Consider the following 25,908-nt stretch of genomic DNA (forward strand, 5'->3'; position numbering starts at 1 on the left):
TCAGCCTTGTGGGGCTCTGTCCAACCCAGCGTGAAAAGAGATACCCAGCCTGATTCTGTGCCCCCACAGCATTGTCCTGCTCACCTCCCCACCACAAGAAGATGCAGGGTAGGCAGTGGGGGAAGAAGCGTGGGGTTTATTGAGGAAGGTCTCCATGCAGGGGTGGGGCGAGTCCAGCAGGAACATTGAGGCCAGGGCCACCCCACACACACATCATGACTGAGCCAAAAGAAGTCCCACAGGGCAGGGTCCTCCCTCCAAGCTCCCAGGAGAGAAATGTAAGCTCAGTTCAGCTCTGCTCCCAGATAGGAATTCCTCTCCTTGGGGTGCTGGATGTCACATGGACCCTCCTATTTCCTGCTATCTGACCCTGGACCATGAACCTCCACACCTTGCTGCCAGGCTCAGGTGCCCCTCGAGGTCCCCTCTCACAGGCCAGGCTGAGAACTGGGGCACTGGTGGCAGATGCATGCAGGACACGTGGGCAGAGGAGGACTCAGCAGTGTGAGAGGAAGGGTCCTTATGGAGCTGCCCCACTGGGCACCCTCCCTGCATTAGGGCAGGTCATGGGGCAGAGTAGGCAGGGGGCTGCTGGCAGCTGGGCACAGGCAAACTCTGCCAGGACTGGGCAGGGAGCCTGCCTCACCCATGCCACAGCTCAGCCTCGGCTGTGCCAGGCCATGAATGAGCCCAGGGCACATGACACAGGGGCAGCACCATGCCCAGCACTGCAGCTCCCTGGCCTGGACACTGCGTGGGTCCAGCTGGGGATGGCAGCAGGTCGTGCAGGGAGCAGAAGCAAGTGCTTAGTGTCCTGGCAGTGAAGGATGCTGCTGGAGAGGATGTAGTGCCAGATGGAAGGGCCAGGAGAGCAGCAATGGGGCAGTGGGTGGCACAGAGCTGGGGTGAATGCATGGCCCATCATGCAGAAGAAGTGGCACCAGTGCTCTGCCAGGCCCCCTGAAGGGTGCACGAGCAGCAGCCCAGCCACATCACAGCACCAAGGGCAGGCTGCCCCCAGGAGGGGACGCAGCAAGAGCTGTCAGTGCCTGTGAGTGCGGGGTTGTGCGTCCTCTGCTTAGCGCTGCCTGAGGCTTTGCCGCTCCCAGCGCCTGGCAACAGGGACACTGTCAGCTGGGACTGCCCCCTAGCAGGGCAAGCTCCTTTCGCTTGCGGCAGGGGCGGCAGCACCAAGCACATGGAGGGCTGTAGGAGCCCCTTGGCAGCAGTTTGGCTCAGTGGGAAACACCGGGCATGCCCCAGCAGCAGGCCCTGCCCACAGTGGGTCCGAGCAGAGGCAGACCCACTGCGGGGGACAAAGAGCAGACGGAGGTGGGTAGCCGGACCCGGTAGCCCCGGCCTCCCCCTGCTGCTCTCGCTGGGGTCAGAAGCGGGTGCTCTGGTAGTGAAGCCTGCGCAGCTCGGAGAGGCCACTGTCCCGGCAGTACGAGTCCCTGCAGGGACTCCCGGCCAGTCACCGGCCCCCCGCCCCGCCTCCACCGCCACCGCTGCTGCTGCTGGAGCTGCCGCTGCTGGAGCTGCCGCTGCTGCACCGGTCCTCGTAGATGGAGATCTCGATCTGGACCCTGCTAAGGAACACCGGTGAGATGTGCCAGCCCAATTGCCCAGAACCCACGCCCAGTCTCCCCTCACCCTTGCCATCCCCCAAGCATCCCGCTGCCCAAAGGATACGACCCTCATGCCACGCTCCAGGGGGTCAGTGAGCAGCAGCCCCCGTGGTGCATAGATCTTCTCATTCTGGTCCTGGATGTACTTGGAGATCTTCTTCAGGACCTGTCAGCACAGAGAGGGACACTCAGGGCCTGCCAGCGTTGCTATCTACTCTGGCCTCAGTCCCATGTGTGACACCCCTGAGCCATCCCTGTGCCCATCCCTGAACCCCCCCCTGCACCTCAGCACCTTCTCATAATGTGTCTCCATGCAGAGAAAGATGAAATAGGCAGTGGCACAGGCCAGGCACCCCTCGAGGTATGAGCTGCCCCCAATCTTCTCTGCCTCAGCGTAGAAGCCATTTAGGGTTTTCACAGTTTCCTCAAAAAGTTGCCGCTCAATCTAGGACAGAAACCAGGGTGAAGAGGAGTCTGACCAGGGATTGACTCCCTGCACCACCTTATCCCCTTTCCTGGGGGTCTTGGAGAGCGCTTAACTCTCTCCTCCCTGCCCAGCTGATGCCTCAGTTCACAGGCCCCTGCCCATCTCCCACCCATACCAAGACCTGCTGCACCTGCAGCCTTCAGCAGAGCCTCCCAGTCCCCAGAAGCACCAAAACCCTTGCACACCAGCCGAGCCAGCTGTGATTGCATGCGCCCAGCAGCACTAGCTGGCCCAGGGCCATACAACACCCCATAAGTCCCCACACCCTTCTTCCCTCTGAGTCCCCATAGGGCACCCCCCACCCTGACAACCTCTCAGACTCCCTACCCGGCTCTCCAGCTCAGGGGGAAACTTTGTCTGGAACTGGCACGTGGTCCCATCACTGTAATCCCGCTGCACAAAGACCTTGGTGGCCAGGGACGCGCTGCGCCGCAGCTCCTGCAGGCTGTGCACCTGAGGGCAGAGGGTGAGACGGGGCCTGCAGCCAGGGGAGCTGGGCATCCCTGCTGGAGGGCTGGAGGCCTGGGGAGCAGAGGCTGCAGAGAGCCCCTAGCACAGGCTGTGTCATGCCATGAGCACAGCCTGGCACTGGAGGTGCGAGGCAGGGAGGCAGGGTAGGATGGAGGCAAGGGGAGGATGCTGTGGTAGCCCCCTGCTCGGAAGGAGGGTGAGTGTGAGTGCTCTCAGCCCGGGCTGGTGTCTGGTCTCAGCCCCAGTGGCTCCTGCACACACAAGCATGTGTCGCCAGCGGGCCATGGCCTTGGGAGGGGACAGACCCTTGTCCCCAGCAGAGCCCCAGGACACAGCCAACCCAACAGCTCCCAGGCTCCCGAGCAGGAGCAGGGATTGGGCAGCGGGGCTGCAGCGGTGGCCCAGCGTGTGGGTAGGCTGCAGCGGGGTGTCCTCATGAAAAGGACCGGCAGCCCCGGCAGCAGGTGCTAAGCCCTGACTCCCCACAGGGTGTGAGAGCCCGTGCCAGTCCCTGAGCTCCAGCCTGTGGGGCAGCTTTTGTGCCTGAAGAAGGGGATGGAGGCGCCAGGTTGCGCCAAGGCCCGTCCCCGTGCTTCCTCTGGATGACATGAGGCTACTGCCTGCTCTGTGCCCCACAGACGGTCTGAGGCTGTCCCGTGTCCGACCCACGGCATGTAGGAGGAGAGCCCCCCGTCCCACAGTCCAACCCTGACCCGCTCCAGCCTTCACCAAAGGCGCCCGGCAGCCACCCTGCACCCCACAGCCCTTCAGGCCCCTCACGGGCCTTTCCGCGCCCGCGGAGCCCTCGCAGCCCCGCACCGCTGTCCCCACGGACCCCCGCCCCACGCTGTCCCCCCGCAGCAGCGCGCACCACGCGGACCGAGCCCTGTCTGTGCCGCTCCCCGGCAGCGCAGGGCGGGGGGGAGCCGGGGAGCAGCGCGGCCCGGGGAGCTCCGCCGCAGCCCGGCCCGGGGGTGCCGCCGCCGGGGCGCCCCCGCCGCGCCGCCCGCACCCACCTCCGTGGCCATGGCGCGGCGGGCGCCGGGCCGGGCTGTGCCGTGCCGCGCCGGGGGGACCGCAGCGCAGCGGCGCCGTCTCCGGGGCCGTGCGGAGCCGCGCGGGGCCGGGCGCTGTCCGCGGTGCTGCCGAGCCGAGGGGCGGAGGCGGGCCCGGCCGCCCCGTGTGCGCAGCCGCCCGGTCCGCCGCGGCCCGCCCCGAGGCGCCGGGTATGGGCGGCTGCTGCCGCCGGCTCGGAGCCCCTGCGGACGGCGGCACCGGGTGCCCCGGGACCGGCTCCGGAGAGGGGCTGCGAGGGAGGGCGGCTGCTGTGCGTCCCGGGGGTCCGGCAGGGCGAGTGCCGCAGCCCGGTATCTGCGGGATGCGGCTGGGGGTCCCTGCGGGGAAGCCTGGTTGCCGAGGGGGCTGCCGGAGGTAACAGCGGGTGTGAGGGGCCGTGAGAATGGCCCGGCAGGGATTTGGGGAGTCCAGCGTGGGACTGGCAGAGCGCCGTGCCAAGGGACCTCATCTGAAGCTGTTTGTTTGCGAAGGAGTTGCAGCTGGTGCTGCGATCAGAGCGCGGGCAGACATCAAAGAGCAGAGCTAACGAATTCCCCGTTATCTCTGCCCATTGACAGCTCAATTAGAGCCGGAGAAATGCCAAACGGGGGGAACAGAGGCTCTCCCGGGAGGCGAAGCAGGGGGGCTCCCAGCTGGGCTGCAGTGGGGCAAGGGATGCCGTAGCTGGGCACAGGGCCCTCAGCAGGCAGGAGAGCTGCCAGCCTTCCCTGGCACCTGGGCCATGCTGGGGGCAGCGCCGGGCCCTGCCCGAACATCTGCTCTGGCACATAACATGGGTAACAGATAACACAGATAACTCACAGCTAACACAGCAAACTCACGACTAACACAGCTAGCACACAGCTAACTCACAGCTAACTCACAGGTAACACAACTGACACAGAGCTTACACTGCTAACACACAGCTCACACAGCTAACACACAGCTAACTCACAGCTAACTTACAGCCAACACAGAACACAGCTAACACACAGCTAACATAGCTAACACACACAGCTAACACAGATAACACACAGTTTACACACAGCTAACACAACTAACACACTGCTAACTCACAGTTAACTCACAGCTAACACACACAGCTAACACAGCAAACATGCCATAGCCAGCTCCCTGCAGCACAGGGGTAGCTCTGTCTGACTCCTGCTCCCCACTCTGAGCACCAGCCCAGGCTTTGGGCAGGGCAAATGGAGGCCTGGGGGTGGTTGGAGCATGGCAGGGTTTGTGACCAAGGCACCAAAGGACCCATGCAGTCAGGGACCCCAGCTGGAGGGCTCCTCTAGCCCACAGACACAAAGCCATGGATCCCACAGCTTTTGGGGAAACCTGCTGCTCCCAAGGGTCAGAGCAACCCTGTCCCGTTCTTGGCTGTTTTTGATGGCCTGGAAAGGCTCAGGATAGCCTTGGGACAACCCGCACTCCAAAGGACAAAAGGAGTCTTCAGGTTCTTTCAGTCTTCAGTGTTTATTAATTTTTATCCACAATATCTTCTCTCAACCTGACAGAGGTCCGCACAGCACGTCAGCCATGAGCACACTGCGTGCCCTCGGGGCGGTCACTTATCTTTATACCCAAAACTATGTATAAGATATTTACCTATTTTCCCCAATACCTTTCACCCTTATTGCCAAGTGCACATTTAGTAAGAACCAATCCCAAAGTGCCACCACCACCACAGAAGATGGACGACAAGAAGAAGAAGAAGAAGGACAGGACACGCCCTAATTCCTCCATCTTGTCTCCCTAGAACCCGCCTGTACCGGGATTCTAAAACCTGTGTTTCACACCATAATTAATCTATCCCTTCACCATTTATCCCCGTGTGATCCTCCCATCCTCATACAGGTGTCGTCTCCTGTGCAGGATCAAAGTCCAACCACCAGACACTTCTGGCAACATTCCAGGACCTCCGAGCCCCCCAAGGGTTGTCTCGGTGACTCTGCACATCAGGACTGCTGTGCTGAGTTCCCACACAACCCTGCCAGCCCACTCTCCAGAGCAGCGAGGCACACCCTGCCTCGATGGTGCCACAAAACCGAGGGCACCCTTGAGAGGGTGCTGTGTGAAGTCTCCCATGCACCAGACACGTGCATGCACATTGGCACAGGCACTCGTGCATGCACTCAGGTGCCCACCCAGGTGCACATGCAGTGTGCTCACACACCTAAGCCTGTCCCCAGATGTCCCCAGCCCCTGCCTGCCATGTCCTTCCTGTGCTGCGTGCCACTGCCGCGTCGGTGCTGGCCTGCCCGCCTGGCAGTCCTGCGGGTTGCCATGGCAATGCTGTGCCTGCCAGGAGATGGAGTTTGCTCTCCTGTGCTGCAGCGAGGGGCCAGGAGCAGCGGGGAGATGCTCTCCCTGCCATCCAGACTCTGCCCATCATCCCACATCCTGTAGTGTTGCCCCAGGGTTGTCTCCTCTGGCTACACCAACCCAGCCCAAGCAAAGAACTTTTGGTTCATGTGCTTCACAGGCCATGGACCTGCTGTCTGTATGTGCATGTCCCATCCTTTGGTGGGACATCCCCCAGAACAGGGAGCTGCCTTCTGCCAGCCACACTGCCCAGGAGGGAGCAGCAGGGACAGCAGGGGCTCGGGGTAGCCTCAGTGTGCTGCATGGCCCTACTGCCCTCCCCAGACCATGCACTGTGAGGGGTCCTGGCAGGGCCCTCATCCTTCTGCTCAGCCCAAAGGGGGGATTTTTCAGGCTGCCCAGCAGCAGGGATAGGCATGGCTGATGCCAGAGCTTCCTTTACTCCCCTGCCTGGCTCCTCCCTTGCACCTGGGGTGGGCAGCTCTGACCTGTCTTGCAGACAGACCCCACAGATCTCTCCTTGCCCTTGGCCCTGGCTCACCTCCCAGAGGCCCTGGCCCCATGGGACAGACACGGGGCACACTTGGTACCCCTATGGCCAGCCCTCAGCAGGCAATGTGCCCACCACACCACAGCAGGCATGGCCCAGCAGTGCCCCTGCTCCAAGCCCTGCACTTGACCCCCAGCCCAGGACCAGGGGTGTCCTGGGTGTCTCTGGGTGCATGGTGCTGCACCTCATCCCAGCATCTCAACCCTCACTGCAGTGCCAGGATGACCAAGGCCTGTGGAGGACAGCTGGAGCCCTGCAACCAGTCTGGGATCAACCCCTGTGGCTCCATTCTGTACCCCCTGCCTGCTGAACCTCTCTCCAGCCTGTCAGAGCTGTCAGCAGCTCCAGCTTTGCTTCAAAGGGGCCACAGAAGGGCATGGCAGCTGCCTCTCCTAGCACTGGAAGTGCTTTCAGTAATGGTGAGGAGCATGAGCTCACAGTCCCAGTGAGGACAACGGTGACATTTGGGAGGCACAAACACAGCGTGATTAGCTGATAACCTTTCCTGAGAGATCCCAGGTGTGTGCACCTGGGAGGGAAAAGGGAGGGGGACGAGGGCCCCACACTGTGAGCCTCTGGAAAACAGCTCCAAATGCCCCAGCCTGCCCCTTCACACAGGACATGGAGAGTGCTCCAAACTGGGACCAACTGACCCTACAGACTGGGCACCCTGAGCGATGACACCCCTCTGCGGCACCTGCAGCCCAGTTCTGTCCAAGTGAGGGGCGGTTCCAGGACCCTCATTGCACTGGGAGCCCCCACAGAGGTGGGGCAGCCCCCCAGCACATCCCACAGAGTCCACAGGCTGGGAGACACAGCATCCTCCGGCACACGGGCAAACAGAGGAGGATGTGGTTTCAGAGCAAGGTGCCAAGGTCTGCCATTAGCAAAGGAGCCAGCTGGGAGCAGGGACTGTGCGAGGATTGCTCCCACACCGGGCATGGGGCTGTGGTGGGGCAGAAGGGACGAGCAGCACTGCAGAGCAGGTCCCCACGCATGGTGCCACGCTGTGAGGGAAAGGAACCCCTCCTCAGAGGGTCTGCACATGCGACATGCCCCCTCCCTGCCCTGCTGAACGCCGGGGGCCGGGATCGGGGTGTCCGGCGGCGAACAGGGAGGGTCTGTGTGCAGGCTGGCAGGAACTGGGCAGCGCCGGGAGGTGCTGGCTGGGGCTGGGAGGGCGCCGGGGCAGTCTGGGCTCCGCAGCTGGGCCGGGAGCGCTGCCAGCACATTCCTGGGGCTGCCGGGCAGCGGGAGAATGTGTGGGCGCGGGGCAAGGGCACGGCGATCGAGCGCTGACCCTCCCGGCCGTGCCGCACCGCCCGGGCAGCCTCGGCCCCGCCGTGCCCCCGTCATGCCCCAGCCTCCAGCGGCCGCGGCCAGGCGGGACCACCCCCGGAGCCGTGCTGCCAGCCCGGCATTGCCCCCGGCCGGGCTGCTCTCCCGGGAGCTGCTGTGCAGGGACAGCGCCAGCGTGCCGTCCCTCCTGGGACTCGGCATGGCCTCTCCCAAACGCCCCTGCTCCACTCTGGGTGCAGCCCAGGAACCAGTGCGGGACTGGGACAGGAGGGGTGAGGGGATGGGGGAAGAGGAGAATGGGAGAGAGCCCACTCAGCCCACCCACCCAGCCCCCGGGGATGCATCTCTGCTGACAGAAACAAGGCCGGTAGCACCCAAAGCTGCGGCAGAAAGGTGGGTGGGACACAAGGATGGAAGGAGGCGGCCGGGACCCTGCTCAGCTGCTCCTTCCCTGGGAGTCTCCCTTCGCTGCTACAGGACCCGGTCCGTGCTACAGCCAGGCACGGGTACCCCCAGGGAGGGTCGGGAGTGTCGAGGCAGCCCCCCAGGTGATGTGCTCTTACTGTGTCACCCTGGCTGGCCGTCCCCGAGGTCCCCAGCGCAGAGGGGGCAGACCCCATGGCCCCGCTTCCGGACTCGCTGCTGTGACAGTGGCACAGGCAGTGACATAAGCGGTGGCACAGCCAGCTTTCTGGAGTGACAGGAGCAAGTGTCTATCTCCCGGACAGCTGCATGGCTGCAGAACGGAGATGTGGGCACCGGAGCAGCCTGCGCAGATGAGACACACAGGGAGGGGTGCCAGCTACAGCTGTCTTGGGTCCATCCCCTTCTCTGGGGTACAGCCCAGATCAGCCTGGGACATCCTGGGTGGGAAAGGGTTAATGAAGCCACGCGAGTGCAGCAGGGGCTCCCCAGAGCAGAGGCACAGACTCAGCTCGAGGTAAGGCTGCCAGGACACCGCACGGGGGGGCAGAGACTGCTCTTGTGGGGCAGCCCTGACCAGGAGGTCACTTAGGGCTCTAATGAAGGCGTCATGGCAGTTGGAGGGCCTGGGGCAGCTGGCAGGGAGACCCTTGCTCAGCCCCAGCCTCGCCAGCCCCTCACCTTCATCTGCTGTGGTGCCAGTTGGCACAGAGGGCTCAGCACCCCCAACACCTTCCTGGGAGGAACTGGGGGTGTAGAGGCCAGACTGGGCAGTGGGATGGGGCAGGCTGAGAGCCAGGATCTATGGCTCCATGGTCAAGAGCAGGACAGTGCTGGCAGTGCCACAGGAACAGCCCAGGGACATGGCACACCCACAACTGTGCTCAGTATTGGCACTCTGGCAGCTCCACCCTGCACACCCGGCCTCCCTCTGCCTCTGCTCCCAGGCCTCACCAGCCCTTCCCAGCCCAGCTCTCATGGCAATTACACCTTGGCCAAGCCCATCCATCACGGATTAGCTATTTTCTATCAGCATTTATCTCCAGACAATCTTACTCCTGCCGTGACAGCCTGATGCCTCGATCACCCTCCCTCCTGCTACCAGGCAGCCCTGATAAGAGGCTGCTGTATCTTATCGGGCTCCCCGGCAGTTACACATTAATGGTGCCATCTCTGGGCTGGGTGGGATGAACCCAGCCCACCCTCGGGCTGGAAGCAAGCAGCACTGAGTGATGCAGTGATGGCTGCTGAGCACACAGGGTATGGGCAGGGCGGGCAGGCTGCAGGGAAGGGCAGGCTGTGCAGCTGAGGTTCCCAGCATGGCCCCAAAGCAGATGTACCCCAGCAGGGCTGGGGGACAGTCCCTGCCCCCAGCCCAGGGCAAAGAGCAGCTGCTATCACAGCCTGCACTGGACTGTTTGCTCTCTCAGCCCATTAACAGAGCTGCCTTATCCGGTGGGCAGGGGCCAGCGGCAGCCCAAAGCCCGCTGGTCAGGCAGGGGCATCGATCATGGGAAAGGGAGGGGTGCCCCAGATAACCCCTGCAGACAAATGGGTTTCTAATGGGGTCTTAAGCCTTGCACCCCCCATCTCCAAGGGAATGGGGGAATGTCATCTGGGCAGGACCCTCATGTCACTGGGGCCCTAGCTTTGCCCACACCTTGAGCACTGGCAGAGCCTGGGTGCAGGTCCTTTGCTGGAAGGTGTAATCCCCTCTATCCTGTGCCAGCAGACCATGCACTGCCCAGGGTGCATGCTGGCAGAACCACCCATGAGGAATGAGGACCCCATGCCCATGGCATTGCCTCGTTGATGGCATACTTGGCACCTGCGTACAGGAGCCCTGCCAGGGCTGCAGCGTGAAGCTTCTGGGGTGTCCCTTTCCTTAAACCCCAGCACCCTAAACATGTTGTTTAGGGAGAAAAGAGTGGGGAGTGGGGTGGCACAGGGTAGGAAGCAGGGTCCCCTGCCCTATGGCAGAATAAGCCACTGGGTGCCAGGTGGGATGGGGGCAGCGGGACTGGTGAATAACGGGGACAGCCTGTGGCCACAACACCTCGCCGTGGACAGGCGAGCCAGCCCTTCTAGAAAGCATCACCCTGGGGGCACACAGAGCCAGGGTGGGCTGGGAGGGTGCATGCAGGGGGGCTCCCTGTGGGGCGAGGAGCATTGGAGCGCCATGTGCCAGGGAGGGAGGGAGGGAGGTGGCAGCGGTGCGGGCAGACGAGGGGGAGCCGAGGGCCAGCCCCGCGGGGCCCGGCAGGCAGAGCAGATTGGCTGCCGGCGAGGTCTCCAAGCTCCTTAGAAAGGGCAGCGAGCGTGGGAGGCGCTAAGGGAGCAGGCAGGGTGCCGAGCCACGCTCCCGTCCCGTTCGGCAGCGGCGATGCCGCAGGCGGGCACCCCCCCGGGCTCCCGGGGCACGGCGCTGCTGGCCCTGTCGCTGCTGCTGGCGGGGTCCCTGGGCGGCGGGCAGCACTACGACTACTACGGCTGGCAGCCCGAGAGCCTGCCCCACGGGCGCTTCTACGGGCGGGAGCCGCAGTGCCTCGACATCCCGGCCGACATGCAGCTCTGCCGCGACGTGGGCTACAAGCGCATGCGGCTGCCCAACCTGCTGGAGCACGAGACCATGGCCGAGGCCAAGCAGCAGGCCGGCAGCTGGGTGCCCCTGCTCGCCAAGCAGTGTCACACAGATACCCAGCTCTTCCTCTGCTCCCTCTTCGCCCCCGTGTGCCTCGACCGGCCCGTGTACCCGTGCCGCTCCCTCTGCGAGGTGGTGCGGGACTCCTGTGCCCCCGTCATGGAGTCCTACGGCTTCCCCTGGCCTGAGATGCTGCACTGTGGCAAGTTCCCCTCTGACCACGAGCTCTGCATCGCCGTCCAGTTTGGGAACAGCAAAGCCACGCCGCCCCCAGGTAAGCGGGAAGGGTACTGTGATGGGATGGGAATGCATGTGGAGCCCTGCACAGGTGTTCCTTCACCCCTCAGAGCACAGCCCAGGACACCGGTGCTGGCCAAGGACTCTGTGTGTAATGGGGCGGGAGCGGGCACAGGATCAGCTTTGTCTGGGCACTATTGCCCAGAACACTGTGCTCCCAGCTGTCCCGGGATGAGGAAGAACACGGGATGAGGTGGGAGCCGCTAGCCGATCCACCGCAGTGCTGTGTCCCTCTGCTGCCGCTGGGTCCCATGCCAGCAGGAGAGAGCGTGCTGCACCTGCGGTGTCAGCCCCACACTGGAGCTGCAGGGTGGCTGTCCCCTGAGCCATGAGAGGGGACATCATCCACAGGCAGCCTAGGCTCAGGGTCAGGGCTGGGACAGCCTTTAGGCTGGGACCACTCTCACTGCTGCTGTGCTCCAAAGTGCCAGCATCTGGTGGGAAGGTGTCTCCATCTCTCCTCCCCTCCTGGGGGGTGACCCTGGCCTGCAAGGTGCTCTGTGCCTCTCTGCATCACCTCAGCACAGCTACCTAGGGAGCAGAGGAGCTGCTGGGGCTCTCCCAAGCATGTCCCCGAGGAGCTGGCCTTGGTGACGAGTACCAGCAGCATAAAGCTGTGACACTAACCGGTCTCTCACCACAGTGTCCAAGATCTGCACCCAGTGTGAGATGGAGCACAAGGCGGATGGCATGATGGAGCAGATGTGCTCCAGTGACTTTGGTGAGTGCTGGGGTCTCCTTCTCAGCCTCCCCTAGGTCTGGCAGCTGGAGTGGGAGTTGGCCAGAGGTGGGGTTGTATGGGGACAGCCTCTGGGAGACCCCTGAGCCGTTCCCTTGGACCCTTCATGCCTGGGATGGGTGCACCGCAGGAGACATTGGTGGGGGATAGGGGAGAAGACATTTGGGAGGGTCATTGGGGGCCTCTGCTGGACCCTCCCCAACAACCCCTTTCCCCTCCCCACCCAGTAACTTCCCCAGGGACCCAACCCAGGGATGGGCTGCACCCTGTGGTGCCCAGGTCCCCGGCCCAGGCCCTCCCCTCCCCAGCACCCAGCAGTGCTCCCTCCCTCCCTCCCTCCCTCCCCAACCGTGCCCGCTGCCCCACGCAGTGGTGAAAATGCGCATCAAGGAGGTGACGGAGGAGAACGGGGAGCGCCGGCTGGTGGCTGCCCAGAAGAAGAAGGTGCTGAAACTGGGCCCGCTGAAGCGCAAGGACACCAAGAAGATGGTGCTGCACATGAGGAACGCGGGTGCCTGCCCCTGCCCCCAGCTCGACAGCCTCAGCGGCAGCTTCCTGGTCATGGGCCGCAAGGTGGGCGGCCGCCTGCTCCTGCTGGCCATCTACCCCTGGCAGAAGCACAACAAGGAGATGAAGTTTGCAGTCAAGTTCATGTTCTCCTACCCTTGCCCACTCTACCACCCCCTGCTCTATGGGGCTGGGCAGCATTAGGATTTTTGCCCACCCTGCCCTTTCCCAGAACTCCTGCACTGGCCCAACATCCCACTCCTGGCTTCTCTGGCTGCACCCCAGGAGCTCAGCTCTGCTCACCTCAGCCCCTTGGCTGTGCCCCAGAACCCAGCTCTGCACCTGCAGGATTCCCTGCTGCATTTGTGGGAGCCCTGATCCACAGCCAGAACACCTGCCTCCCCCCAAGAGCCCTACTCTGCACCCCTGGGATCCCTGTTCTGCTTCCAGGACCCTCATCCCTGTCCAGGAGCTTAGTCTGGACCTGGGACCCTTGTTCTGCATGCTTGTGAGCCCTGGTCTGTACTGGACACCCTTGTCTACTCCCGGGTTCCCCACCCAGAAGCCCAGAGACCCTTGCTTTCATTTAGGATCCCTGCTTGGCCTTCTTGGCTACACCTGGGAGCTGTCCCATGCAGCCATGTCCGTTGCCCAGCTCCCTCATGATATGCCACGGACCCTCAGCCCCCCAGTCCCTGTTCTGGCCCACCAACACATCCCATGCCCTCACCTGGAGCTCACATCCACCCCTGGATTGTCTCACCTTCCAGAGGTCCAGCCCAGCCCAGGCAGGTCCCTCTGTTCCCACAGACTGACTCCCTGCAGACCGAGTGCCCAGAGCTGCACAAACCCCTGCTGGGCTCCCCCACTCCCCATAGCACAGAGCTCACACCTCCAATGCCCCAGGGCAGCCCTGCTGCACCCCTTGCACACACCCTGCTGTGACCCAGCCACACACCCCTTGCCCACCAACACCACAGTAAATTATTCCAGCTCAGAGGAGTCTGTGTGCCACTCACTGCAGCTCATGGGTAAGAACCCTTGGGCCTCCCTCAGGGACCCCAGAGGATTGGGAGGGGGGTCCCAGTCCTGCCCACTGAGTGAGGCAGCCTGAGGGAGCGAGGTCACCTCAGGATCTGGCTCTGGCCCCACTCAGGTGCTGTGCCCAGAGCCTGAGCCTGGGCAGTCCAGCCAAGCCAGGGGATGTGGTTCCTGGTGGTCACAGGCATCCCTGGAGCCTCAGGCACCCCTGCCACTCAGGGAGCCTGGGAGGGCATCAAGATGAACAGCATGGGGGGACAGGGCCATCACTGCTGCTGTAGCCTCACAGCTGGGTTTGGCGGTGGTTTGACAGGGAAGTTTCTTCCTTTTCTTCCTTTGTCACCCCAGGGGATAAATCCATGGTCTGGGAGCTCACAGCACTTGTGAGAAGCCTGGCACTGAGCATCAAAGGGGGCAGATACTGGACCAGGCGGCCTCCAGCCCTGCCCTCCCCATACCATACCATCTGAAAGTCCTCTCTGCAGCTCCCTGCCAGCCCTGCTTGGCTGCCAGAGCTCCCATGCCACAACCTCCATCCTCCGCCAAAATGACTCCTAGGGCCACCCACGTGCACTGGCCAGGACCCTCCCAAAAGCCCCATGAGCAGGGCAGCCCTCAGCCCAGCCCTGATGGCAGCAGGGCTGTCCCTTAGCTCAGCTGGACCGCCAAGCTGCCCCCAGTCCCAGCTGGCAGGGGACAGCTTGAGGGACCCTGTCATTCCTGCTGTGCAAACTGGTATCCACCATCCCAAAGGGTGAGGGGCCCAAGGTGCTGCCTGGACATTCCCCCAGTGACTGCCTGCCACTGCCTTCTCTTCAGAGCTGACCAGCCTCAGGGAGCTCCTGGGACAGGGAAATTGAGGCTGCAGGATCCCTGCACCCACCCTCTTCTGGCTGACAAGAGCACTGTGCATCTGCCCTGCTCTGGGCTGACCTCTTCTCCCTCTGCCCTCCTTGGGCATGGCCTTGGCCCCACTGGTCAGCCTCCAGAGCCCCAGATCTCCCACTCTGGCCCCACAGCCAGCCAGGAACATGGGCCAGCCAGCCCCTGCCCCAGCCTTGCACCAGAAATGGGCATTTCTCCCTGGCCACTGGGGAAAAAATGGGGAAAAAATTCAAATATTATTAGGTTTGTTCAGAGCTTGACTGCAGAGCACACTTCCATAGGAATAAACACTGTCAATTACATTTTATTGCAAAACTTTAAAAGCATAAATAAAACCCCATCTCCCACAGCCTAAGTTTATCTGTAGCCCTCTGTATTCTGTGTCATTAGCATCTTCCCAGAGAGTGTTCAGACATACATGGACATAGTGCTCACTGCTCCAAGTGTTTTCTCTAGAAATATGAGTGGCTCCTCCACCTCCCACTGTCAGCTGTCTGAGCAAGCTGACCCCTCACAGTCCCTCCCAGGCCGTAATATCCCATTGCAGACACCCTCAAAAACACACCCACAGCTCTTGTGGTGCCACACAGCCCCCTCCCCAATGCTACAGCCGCTCCACTCACTGCCTCCACTGCTCAGCCCTCTGCACAGCACTCCCCTTCACACCCAGCACAAGCCAGACACCCTCATCATCAAATGCCAAGTCCAGCTTTTCTCCAAATGTCCATGTGAAGGAGTTTATGAGCCCCCAGCCAAGCTAAGTGTTGAGGCTCTGCCACACAGGAGCTCCCACACTGGGGGGATGTGGAGCTTGCAGCAGGGTCTGGGTTCCAACAACTTCTCAGACGAGCGGGTGTCACAGCCTGGTGGGCACTGGCCCCCCAGATTCCCTGGCTTGGGAGAAGCTGCAGCTGGCTGGCAGGGACCCAGGCCATGGCTGCTCCCAGCTGCACAGCAGCCAGGGTCACATTCCTGGGATAGCTGGGAGCTTTGCTCTTCACACAAGGAAAGGTCATCCTTGTGCACACAGGCAGCTGGTGGGAGCACCACCCGGGGAGGGCAGGGGAAGGAGCAGCCACGGGAGGCAGAGGAAGCTCAGTAGCTCCTGTCAGAGCTGAGGTGCTCCCTGGCTCCAGCCCAGCAGGATCCAGCCCTGGCACAGCTGACAGGCAGCTGCACACAGCTCTGAGCAGGGGGCAAACAAGGCTACAGCAGGACACAAGATGGGAATTCCAGTAAAGCATGGAGAGCCGGTGGCACAGAACACCACTTCTCCAGGACAGCAGGGCCAAAGCCACAGAGGTGTCAGAGTGACCTGGGACAGCTTTTACTGGTATGACACAAGAGGCAGCTGAGGACAAGAGATTTATTGATCATTCTCTATATGCATTTATATATTAATCTGTAGTAGAAAGCAGCAGTCACGAAGTGCACAGAGCAGCACCAACTCCTGCCTTTTGTCACACTGGAGACCCAGCCACACAGCCCAGTCCAAACTCATTCTCTTTCCTCCTCCAGGTTACAGCCAAATTCGGGGGTAAAAGACTAAACCTGCAGGCAGTGAGGCTGAGAAGCACAGGAGTGACTAGCAGAGTCTCAGCTGAGCCAGGATGAAAGACCTAGCTAGTCCAGACCCCAAGGGATGCAGGAGGAGCTCTGAATTGATCCCAAAAATACAGTCACTTATAGCACAGTGCTGGGAAAGGTAGGGACAGAGCCCTGAGGTTGTTCTGCCCCACCCAGGAGGCGAAGGCAGGACCACGAGTAGGAAGGATGGCTCTTCCATCACTGAGCCAGGCCCAAGGGCCTGGGCAAGTACGTGGCAGGGCACAGCAGGTGCCAGAGAGCACCCAGGGCTTGGAGCAGCTGCAGGGATGGGGCACAGCTGTGGGCAGTGCTCCTCCACAGCGACCTAGCTAGTGCATGGCAAGGAAGGCTGGTCCGTCCAGCCCGGCGCTGGCAGGAGGAGCACAAGGGCAAGCGTCCTCTGGCAGGGAATGCCATGCTGGGATCCAAACACTCCAGGCTCCCAGTGGCAGGGGTGCCTGCCCGCTGTCCCAGGTGTCAGGCAGTGCAGGACACAGGAGCTGGCTGGGCCTGGTTCATCACTTGATGAGCACCTGGTTGCAGAGCGCACACACAAACACTGTCTCCTTCTGAGCCTCCGGGGCTGGAAAGGAAAGCAAATGTTACAGATGATCCCCCTTTCCCACCATGGGCTAGGGATCCCAGCCACAGAACTGCTTCGAGAGCTGCAAATTCATCACTGCTCTGTCCTGAGCCAGGCTGTGCTGGGCACGTCCTGTCCACCCTCCCCACCAGGGCTGGGGCAAATGCCTGGGCACACAGAACAGGGGGAAGCAGCAGCTCTTCCCTCCACCTTTCAACTCACCCGTGGCTCCCATCACAGCCTTGGGGACTTTGAAGGAACAACACCTGGAGCAGAAGCTGTTCCCACAGTTACTGCAGCTCCGCTGTGGAGGAAGATGGAGGTGAGACCCAGATGTGGTACCAGACTAACCCAGGAATAAGTGAAAGGGGTCAAAAGTCTATACCTCCTTCTGAGAACTGCCCACAGACTGTGTGCCAAGCATTGCACACAGGGCTCAGATAAGGCAACAGGTCATTCCCACTAGCAGACCCATGCTCTACTTCACCACAAAGGCCACAGGAAATGGACTAAACCAGGGCACAGAGCAGGTATCTTCTACAATAACACATGAGTTTGGCCTGAGGCAGCTTCCAAAGGAGTAAATGGACAAATGCTGTACAACACAAGGGATCTCTGGTGCCATTATGCATGTGACAACAGCCAGCATTTAGCTGAGGTCATTTGGGCTGTGACCGAGGCCAGACACCTGAACTGCTGGGGAAAGCTGGGGCAAGCCAGACATGAGCAACACCTCTGTCCCAGGTGCAGACAGCAAGCTGGGGCAGAAGCTGAAGACTCACCCTCTTCTTGAGCACAGAGAAGGTGGCAGCACAGCCTGTGCAGTTCCCTGAAAGAAAGAGAGCAGAGGTCAGACAGGGCTCTGCTGCCTGGGGCTGCAAGTGGCACAAGAGCATCTGTAGTTGTTGTAAAGGCTCAGCTCAGAGGTGACATTGCTGCACCTTCCGTGTTTGCCCTTCCCAGGAGTGCTGAGACCATTCTCCCCACAGAGTGGAAAAGGTCACTGGAGGTGTCAGCACAGCCTAGCACACACCACACACCCTCTCCCAGTCCTCGGGTCACCACTGGGAGCAGCACAGAGCCCAGGCTGCTGAGCTCCCCAGCAGCACCTGCTCCCACACTCACCGAAGTTGTTGCTGGGGTAGCGCTTGCGCAGGCGCTCGGTCAGGCGGGACACCTTGCTGCGGATCACCTCATTCTTGCTCATAAAACCATTGTCTGGGAGGCTGAGGTCAAACTCTGCTGAGCACTGAGAGCTCTCATCATCCTCCTGCAGAGAGCAGAGCCAGCTGAGCACAGTAGGGTGGCTGGGGGCACTCTGAGGGCTGCAGGGCAGCCCATGCCAGAGGCAGGCACCCAACAAACTGGGTGCTGCACCTGGCATTTCTACAAGCCACCAGCAAACCAGGCAAAGCTCCAGCTGGGAGGAGATCCCACACCCTGGCATGGCAGTACTCACCATGACCAGCAGCTGGTTCTCCTTTTCCCGCAGCATGGGACAGAGAGGAGAGTGAGCACACACAGAGTCAGAGGCACCCAGCCCCACAGTCACTCTCTCTGAGCACCCAATTTGCTCAGCAAGGTCTTTGTCCCTTTCCCACCTCAGCTGCCCCACCCCAACCAGCCTCAAACCTCAATTGCATCTTTGAACTCTTCATCAGGTTCTGCTTCCTCTGCTTCCTCCACACTGCCAGGGGTAAGGTCCTACAAGAGATTCACAAAGTTAGTCCTGCTGTTCCCCTGCCCCTGTTCAAAGGTGGCCCCGCATTTCTGGGCAGGTTCCAGGACAATGGATCTGGCCCCAGGCAGCCTCACAGATGACACAAGTGTCAGAAGGTGAGGTTAGCCCCTGCCTCCTCAAACCACATCCTTACATGTGGCAAAAGGACTGAGACAAGCCCCCAGGGCAGAGAGCAGCATCCCAGTAACTCAGGAGTGGCTCACAGGCTTCCAGCAAATCTGGCAGCTGGGAAAAGTTTGTGTGTGGAGAGACACAGGCACAGTCAGACCCAAGGGCTGACTCTGCAGCTCCCACCCCACAACTGCCAGCCCTGCCCCTCTCTCACCTCGGCACTGGTGGGGGTGGGGGTCCGATCTGGGGCAGCAGCTGGTGGCAGGGGTTCAGCAGGTTCTGGAGTGCTCTCGAGGGGTTTGGAGCCCACACACTGCTCAATGGAGGCCTTGAGCTCCCTTATCACTGGTAAAAAGGGGAGTACAGTTGGAGTAGGACGGCATTTCCCTACTCCCAGCCACATCACACAAAAGCCTGATCTCCAAGTTCAAGGTGGGCCATTGACACACTCCTCTGTTCACATATCAAAGCTAGGACAGAAAGGAAGCTCCCCCCCCCCCCGCCCCAGCTCAGGACAGGGAATGGCAGGAGCCAACATCACAGCTCAGACACATCCAACACTCCTCCAGCACGAGCCACAGAAGAGGGCTCCTCTCCCTTCCAATGGCATGTTTTCAAGCCTGTGTTATACACTGCCACAGGCACTGAATGTGTTTGAAGTCCTGAAGAGCAGGGTCAGGGTTCAAGAGAGATGGAGAGGCTCACACACAGCCTTCATTGACAGACCCTGGTTTGCCACACCACAGAGAAGAAAATGAAACAGCACCTGGGCTGGAACACACATCAGGAGAGACTCTCACCTCCAACAGCTGAGCCCCAGGAGCATACCACCCACCCTGGGCTGCTGAGCACCACCCCTAGGGCATCATTACCTTCAGGGGGGTTCAGGGTCTATGGCAGAGCCTGACACGGGACAGTGGGCTCATGTGAGGGAGAGGTCCAGGGAAGGATCCCTGGCTTCAGAGGGCCCTTCCCCAACCCATCACAGCCAGGTCTCATACCTTGATAGAACTGGGTGTTGCCCAGAAAGAGGGTGCTATTGAGGATGGCCAGGACCCAGCAGAGGGGCAGCAGGTAGAGGACACAGATAGTACCCAGTAGTGCCCCATAAAACCTGTGGAAAACAGCAGGATACTGTGGTCAAGTCAGAGCAACTCACACAACAGCATAAAACTCCTTCCTTCATCTGGTGTTCCATCTGTTCTCTCCAAGTACCAAACAAATCAAACACAGCACCACAGGCCTGGCTGAGCCTCTCTCCCCACCAAGCCTACCCCAGGGTTCCTGAGCCAGCACTACTCACTGGGAAGAGACAGTGGGGTTCTCCCAGTACAGCACACGGTACACTGCCTCACAGCTGCAGCACATCCCGTTCAGAAACCCCTCCAGCTGGATCAGGCTGCGAACGAGACAGTCACAAAAAACCCCACAAACGCACACCCTCGTTCCCCACATTCACGTGGGTTACAGCAGGAGCCCCTACAGCCTCCAAGAAGCCTTTGTGGCTGCAGAGGCCCCCACAGCCCCAGCGCTGGGGAGGGCCCGGCACTCACAAGCTCTTGACCTGGGCGATGGCCTCCTGCCGCGAGAGCTGCACCTTGCGCAGGTCCTCCCTGCGGATGCTGTGGTACCTCCTGCGCACCAGCTCCGGCTCCGAGGGCCGGGCCCGGCACGTCTCCTGCAGGTAGCCCAGCAGGGCCGGCACCGCCACCAGCAGGGCGAGCACCGAGTACCAGGCAGCTGCAAGAGGCGGGACAGGGTCAGCCGCGAGGGTCCGGGAACGGGAGCAGCCCCGACCCCCCGGGACGCACCTTGGCCGAGGGTGAGCAGGAGGAAGTTGAGGCCGAGGCAGACCAGGAGAGAGCACACAGGCCGCTGCCACCTGCCGACAGGGGGAAGGCCAGGGACATGAGACCCGGGCACGGTCACGGTCCCGGTCCCGGTCGCGGTCCCGATCCCGCCCCAGCCCGCACCTACCGGAGGAGGGAGCGGACACCGTCGGCGGCGTCCCGCAGCGGCTCCAGGTAGAGCTCCAGCCGCCGGTAGCTCCGCACCAGCTCCAGCAGGTCGAAAGCAGCGGCGGCCTTGGGCGGCGACGGCTCCGGCGGGGCCTCAGCAGCTCCCGCCGCCCCTTCCGGGCCGCCTGCCGCCCCGTCCCGCTCCACCGCCTGCATGACGGGACCAGGAGCCGAGCGGCCCCGCCGCGCTCAGCCCGACACCGCCGCGCGCTCCCGTGACGCGACGGGCGCGCCGTGAGCTCCGCGCGGCCAATGGGAGCGGCGCGCCGGGAGCCCCGCCCGCGGGGAACGGGAACGGGCCGCGCCCGGCGCTCCGGGCCCGCCCGGCTCCGCCCGCGCTGCGTGCCCGCCGCCTGGCTGGGGCCTGTGGGCCGGCACGCCCTGGGCGGGAGGCGCGGGGCGGAGTCTCGGTGGGCTCGGTCTAGACAGGGAGGTCGGTCCCGGCCCGGTCCCGATTCGGGTCTGCTGTGGTGTAGGGCTCACTCACAGCCTGGATCCAGTCCCAATCCAGGGCTGGGCACTGATCCGGGTCTAATCCAGGTTCAGGGCTCAGTCCCAGTCTGGGTCTTGGCGTGGCCTGCATCCAGCTGTGTCGGTCACGGTGGGTTTGTCCCCGTGAGGTTGCTGGGCCACCTCTCCCCGAGGAGAGACCAGGGAGCAGCCTCACACCGAATCCCTGGAGGGGAGCAGCAGGTTCCCCACGGGCGCTGAGTGTGGCTGGCAGCTCATTCCCTGCCCCTCCATACCCGCAAAGCAGCCCAGCCCTGGGTGCACTGGCTCTGTCCTGCCCAGCAGCCTGCAGCCCTGCTCGCACTGCTCAGGGCACAATGGGCCGTCCTACATGGTGCTTGCAGTAGAGCAGAGATGCTGGCTCCCAGGGATGCTCTGGGGATCCTGGATTCTGTCTGATGCCAAAAATTGTAACCTTGTTATAATTCTGTGCTGGCTCTTGGACAATGAGGGTACAGTGCTGCTGCCGACTGCCTGCAGCCTCTGATGAACAGGGCATGTGTCCCATGGGCACAAGGGGGAACCCAGTGACACCTCAGCTGCAGGTCCAGGTCCCAGACTCAACTCTGTCCCAAGAGTGTGTCCCAGAGCTGTGGCCAGGCCGGGGAGATGCAGGCAGCCCTCCACTGGCCCCCGACCCACCAAGGGGCATTCCGTGTGTACATGGCTGCCCATGGTGCCCTGGGCAGACAGAGGGCCCTTTCACCACCGAGTGACGAAGCCCATAGGAATGCAGCTACATCCTGTCCTCAGTACATCCCATACCCAAAGCCCTGGGACTTGGCCTCCCTCTGCTCTGTCCAGAGCCCCATGTGAGCATCAGGCTGTGCCCAGTCTCTGACATGTGCAGGGCCAGGGATAGCCCCTGTCCCCAAGGGCAAAGGCTTAAGCCTCTCTAGTAGGAGCAGTGGCTCAGCATGAGGGAGCCTCCCTGTGATCCCAGAGCACCCCAGGACTTCATGATTATGGCCAGAGACTCCAAGCAGAGAGGCCCCAGGGTGCAGGAATATAGAGCTGGGTGTGATCTCAGCTCAGACCTCATACCCAGCAGATCCCAGCTCCAGCACAAAGCCCCACACACCCAGTGAGCGCCAATATTGCTTTATTTGGAAGGTGAATCCATTGGCACTTGAAAGGAGGCTGTAGGGGGATAGAGCTGGTGTGACAGACAGGGCTGCAGAAAGCCAGGAGAAGGCACTTGTGGTGGCAGAAGCACCGAGGGCATTTTGGACAGCCTGGGCCAGGGGCCGCACCAGAGTAAGGCAGGGGCAGGCGGTGTCAGGGACCAGCCTTGACACAGGGCACAGACAGCATGTCCTGCCCAAGGAAGGGGTACATGGCCTGGGGCATGACGGGGTATGCGCTGGGACAGCACATCATGGTGGAAGTGGCGACCCAGTACCAATCCCAGACCCCTTCAAGGCCCCAGGTGAACCATGGGTGCTGCTCTACACTTCAAAACAGGTGTCAGGGAACCCCAGGCAATAGGCAGCTGTGGCCAGCTGCTGGGGACACCTGTCTCACTGATCTAAGTCTACAGAGAGATGGGAGCAGACCCTCCCTTGAACCGAGAGCAATACAGACCTGCCTCCAGGCAGGGTGAGGAGGGCTTGTGGCAGGGCAGCCCTAGTGTGGCACTGCTCCAAAAATTCTGTCTCTAGGTGCCCATTTCTCTAGTCAGCCCTACATGGTGTCGTCAGGGCTTGGCACCTGGTGGGTTCTGGAGGCTGATCCAGGACTCGGCTGGCTCCAGTGCCAGTGTCCTCTTCTGTTCTCCAAGACAGGTTGTGCTTCCACAATGCCTGGCCCCAGCTCCCCCATGGCAAGAGTGCCAGCACAGACTGCTGCAGGGCTCACCCTTCCCCTCCACCCCACCACAGTCTCCAGGCCCAGTCCCACAGAGTCCAGAGATGAAGATTTTCCAGGATGATAAACCAAGTGTGGCAGAGACAGGCAGGGCTGCAGGCTGGTCTCCAGAACCATCAGCAAGGCTGTTTCTGTCCCTTTTGGAGTAGTCTGGCCCCAGGGCTGGTTCAGTGGCTCTGGTGGCTTGGAGCCACAAACCTCTCTGCAGGGACAGCAGGAGGAGAGAACAACCCCATGACTGGCTCCCCTCAACCTCTGGGGCACCTGGCCCTATCCCAGGACTACATAAACTCCAGGGAATTTCCCCCCTGGCCAGGGTCACAGAACAGGTTACGGCTCCCCTTGTCCTTCCCCTCCCTGCACAGCAATGGAGGCCTTGCTGCCCTGCTCAGTTTCCAGACTGGACTGAGGTGATGCTGGATCTGGCTGTGCAGTACTGAGTGTCTCTACACCCCTCGAGTGCAGGGCAGGGAGGCACTGAGCCCTTTAGGGCTCCAGTAAAATAAAGGATGTTTTCAGGCCAGACAGAAGGAGGGGCCCAGGCTGGGGAAGCCAAGTTCAGAGCCTCCCTTAGGGAATTGTGGAGGCGCCTTGCAGCTGGAATGGCAAGATGGGGCTGCCAGCAGGTCAGGGGGGGTTATGCCCATCCAAGTCCCCTAGGCACTGCTGCCCTCAGCTCAGCTCCCCCAGGCCAGTCCCCCCTCTACCCCAGGGAAAAGTCAGCACCCACCTGAACATGCAGCACTGGCAAGACCAGGGGATTTTGGCTTGAGTCCTAGGGGGGCTCCCAAAGATTGGTATCCCTCTTAGGGGCTCTCCATTTGGGTCCTTCCACTTGCAGTACCCTATGTCTGTCCAGGGCTAGGAGAAGGGCCTGTGCAGTGGCTTGGTGTCCATGCTGTCTCAGTGCTCTGCAGGGGAAGCCGTGCTCGGCGAAGGCCTCTGTCTGTCCATCCGTCTGTGCAGGAGTCTCTGGAGGAATTGCAGTGCAGTCAGCCAGGAGGGGATGGGGTGGCAGGGTCGTTTCATCCCAAAGACAGGCTGTGTTCTGTCTGCGGCTGAGAAGGGGAGCCAAGTGGCACGGGATGTCAGATGATGTCTCGCTGGTCCTGGCAACGCCGCAACAGGCAGTAGAGCCCGGAGAAGAGGTACAGGCAGGCAGTGATGCCCCCACAGATGGAGGCGCTCAGGTAGGCACTGTACAGGCAGTGCTGGCTGTAGCCCGGCAGGTTGCAAAAGCTTCTCTGCTTGGCCTTGTGACCCATGATGCCGGTGGCAGCTGCGTAGAGCCCCACACCCAGTGCCAGGTCGTGCACCAGGTTGGTGAGGAGCCAGCGGGAGCCCAACCAGGGCACCAGCTCCCAGCGCCCCAGCAGGCTCAGCCCGAAGAGGGCCAGGGTGAGGAGCCAGACGAGGACGGCGGCAAACAGAGCGAAGTGGGCCGCCCCTTCGTACTTATGAGCCGCTACCGTCACCCAGAAGGCAGCGCCCAGAGCCAGCTGCCCCAGGCGTAGCAGGCCCAGCGGGCTCCGCAGGAAGGCGCGATGGAGGCTGAGAGAGCCGCGGGCCGGCGGCCCCGGAGGCGGCGGCACCGTCGGGGGAGCCGTGCGGGCCATGGCGCGGCCCTGCCTACTCTGGCGCGGCTCGGGCGGGACTCAGGGCCCCGGCAGCGACTTCCTCCCTGGCTGTTGCCAAACATCTGGCACTTAGCGGTCCTCCCCGCGCGGGGCCTCTCTCCTCTCCTCCCTGCCCCGCCTCCGCGCCCCGCCGCACCTCCCGCCAGCCCATCGGACACCCGAGGGCCGCGGCGGATGCGCCGTCGGGCAGGGACCGCCGCGCCTCTCCCGTCCCGCTGCCGCCGGGGCGGGCCACAACGCGAGGCGCGAGGGGCGGCGGGAGGACGTGGGAGAGGGCGACCGATGCCGGCGGCGGGGCGCAGGGACAGCGCACCGGGACCCCGTGCGGCGGCCGGCGGGGGGCGCGCGCCGGGGTTCCCCCTACGTCATCGGGGATTCCCTCCGGAGTGCAGAGCGGCGGGGCCCCGCCCAGGGGCGAGGCCTCGCACCCCGCCCATGACGTCATCTGCCACGTGGCCTCCAGCGAGGCGGGGCAGCCGCGCCCCTCGGCGCCGATTGGCCGTGGCAGCGGGAGGCGGGCGGGGATCGCGGGGGGCGGGGCCGGCATGCTGCGGTGAATGAATGGGGCGCGCGGCTGTGGCGGGACCCCGGCGCGGTGGCGCGAAGCGGGTCCGGGAACGCAGCGGGCACCAGGCGGAGCCGCCACCGCCAGGTCTGTGCGAGGGGCCGGTGGGTGCGGGGCAGCGTCGGAGCGAAAGTGGGTCACGGCGGGGCCCGGCGCCCCGGGCAGGGCGGGACCGGACTTGCGTGCTCCGGCCCGAGCCGGGGCGTCTCCCGCGTTCCCGGACGGCCACGCCTGTGCGGCTGGCCCCCTGCCCGGCATCCCGGACCGCCCTTAACCCGACGGCCCCCCTTCCTCACTGGGCATCCGCGCCGGATCCCGGGGGAGGCGGACCGGACCGGGCGGCGAGACCGGAGCCTGACGCCGACTGTTCGGTGCCCGCAGCGGCCAGGGCCATGGGCACTCCGGCCTCGGTGGTGAGCGACTCTCCGGGACGGCCGGCGCCCGCAGCCCGCGCCCGCAAGCGGGCCTCGGCCAACATCTTCCAGGGCGTGGGGCTGCGAGAGCTGCGGAGCCTGTTCCGGAGCGGCGGGGCCGAGCGGCCCGAGGAGCGCGCCCGCCTCGTCTGGCGGTACGCGGGCCAGCGGCGCATGGCGCGGGCCCTGCGGCGGCTCCGGCGGCGACGGACAGCCCAGCCCGGCGGTGGGATGGCCGCGCTACGGCGCTTCGAACACCTTCGGTAGGTACGGGTCGCGAAGGCGGGGCAACCGGGGGAAGTGCGGCCGGGCCACGCCGCTAACACACAGCTCTTGCCCGTAGGATCGCAGAGAAGAAGCAGGAGGGTGACTGCGGGGCCAAGAGGGGCTCGGGCTCCATGCAGCAGCGCTGAGCGGCTGGGCCGCGGCGAGCAGCCTTCCAAGGACCCTAAGTGTACTGGGCAGGGTGCAATGAATGGTTAATAAAGGGTGGACAGTGGTGCCTGGGTGAGGCTCTGC

The 25,908-nt window shown here is 62.7% G+C and overlaps 5 protein-coding genes across 6 annotated transcripts; 2 read left to right on the top strand and 3 right to left on the bottom strand.

Moving 5' to 3' along the window:
• Positions 1 to 241: 241 nt before the first annotated feature.
• On the bottom strand, positions 242 to 8,445 carry GOLGA7B (golgin A7 family member B). Of its 2 annotated transcripts, none has more exons than XM_058810499.1 (5): positions 8,389 to 8,445; positions 2,443 to 2,568; positions 1,921 to 2,073; positions 1,693 to 1,794; positions 242 to 1,579 (listed from the first exon to the last, which is right to left on the bottom strand). In XM_058810499.1, exons 1-5 carry the CDS (start codon positions 8,443 to 8,445, stop codon positions 1,475 to 1,477), a joined length of 543 nt encoding a protein of 180 aa, XP_058666482.1. In that variant the 3' UTR covers positions 242 to 1,474. The 2 variants fall into 2 exon arrangements, with proteins under 2 accessions (XP_058666482.1, XP_058666483.1); XM_058810500.1 differs by lacking the exon at positions 8,389 to 8,445 and adding an exon at positions 3,603 to 3,731.
• A 2,186-nt stretch (positions 8,446 to 10,631) lies between these two features.
• SFRP5 (secreted frizzled related protein 5) lies at positions 10,632 to 12,846 on the top strand. Its single transcript, XM_058810701.1, has 3 exons — positions 10,632 to 11,163; positions 11,830 to 11,907; positions 12,296 to 12,846. The coding sequence occupies exons 1-3, from the start codon at positions 10,632 to 10,634 to the stop codon at positions 12,634 to 12,636; spliced, it is 951 nt and encodes a 316-aa protein (XP_058666684.1). The 3' UTR covers positions 12,637 to 12,846.
• A 2,895-nt stretch (positions 12,847 to 15,741) lies between these two features.
• Positions 15,742 to 20,554, bottom strand: ZFYVE27 (zinc finger FYVE-type containing 27). Its single transcript, XM_058810408.1, has 11 exons — positions 20,358 to 20,554; positions 20,192 to 20,262; positions 19,934 to 20,120; positions 19,684 to 19,779; positions 19,382 to 19,494; positions 18,595 to 18,725; positions 18,161 to 18,232; positions 17,654 to 17,798; positions 17,311 to 17,357; positions 16,751 to 16,832; positions 15,742 to 16,528 (listed from the first exon to the last, which is right to left on the bottom strand). The coding sequence occupies exons 1-11, from the start codon at positions 20,552 to 20,554 to the stop codon at positions 16,464 to 16,466; spliced, it is 1,206 nt and encodes a 401-aa protein (XP_058666391.1). The 3' UTR covers positions 15,742 to 16,463.
• A 1,462-nt stretch (positions 20,555 to 22,016) lies between these two features.
• On the bottom strand, positions 22,017 to 24,600 carry MARVELD1 (MARVEL domain containing 1). The gene is made up of 2 exons (XM_058810606.1): positions 23,505 to 24,600; positions 22,017 to 22,976 (listed from the first exon to the last, which is right to left on the bottom strand). Exon 1 carries the CDS (start codon positions 24,388 to 24,390, stop codon positions 23,863 to 23,865), a length of 528 nt encoding a protein of 175 aa, XP_058666589.1. The 5' UTR covers positions 24,391 to 24,600; the 3' UTR covers positions 22,017 to 22,976; positions 23,505 to 23,862.
• A 768-nt stretch (positions 24,601 to 25,368) lies between these two features.
• On the top strand, positions 25,369 to 25,819 carry AVPI1 (arginine vasopressin induced 1). The gene is made up of 2 exons (XM_058810889.1): positions 25,369 to 25,652; positions 25,733 to 25,819. The coding sequence occupies exons 1-2, from the start codon at positions 25,369 to 25,371 to the stop codon at positions 25,800 to 25,802; spliced, it is 354 nt and encodes a 117-aa protein (XP_058666872.1). The 3' UTR covers positions 25,803 to 25,819.
• Positions 25,820 to 25,908: the final 89 nt, after the last annotated feature.

The sequence above is a fragment of the Ammospiza caudacuta genome, chromosome 9 (genome assembly GCF_027887145.1).
Source record: "Ammospiza caudacuta isolate bAmmCau1 chromosome 9, bAmmCau1.pri, whole genome shotgun sequence".
NCBI lineage: Eukaryota > Metazoa > Chordata > Aves > Passeriformes > Passerellidae > Ammospiza > Ammospiza caudacuta.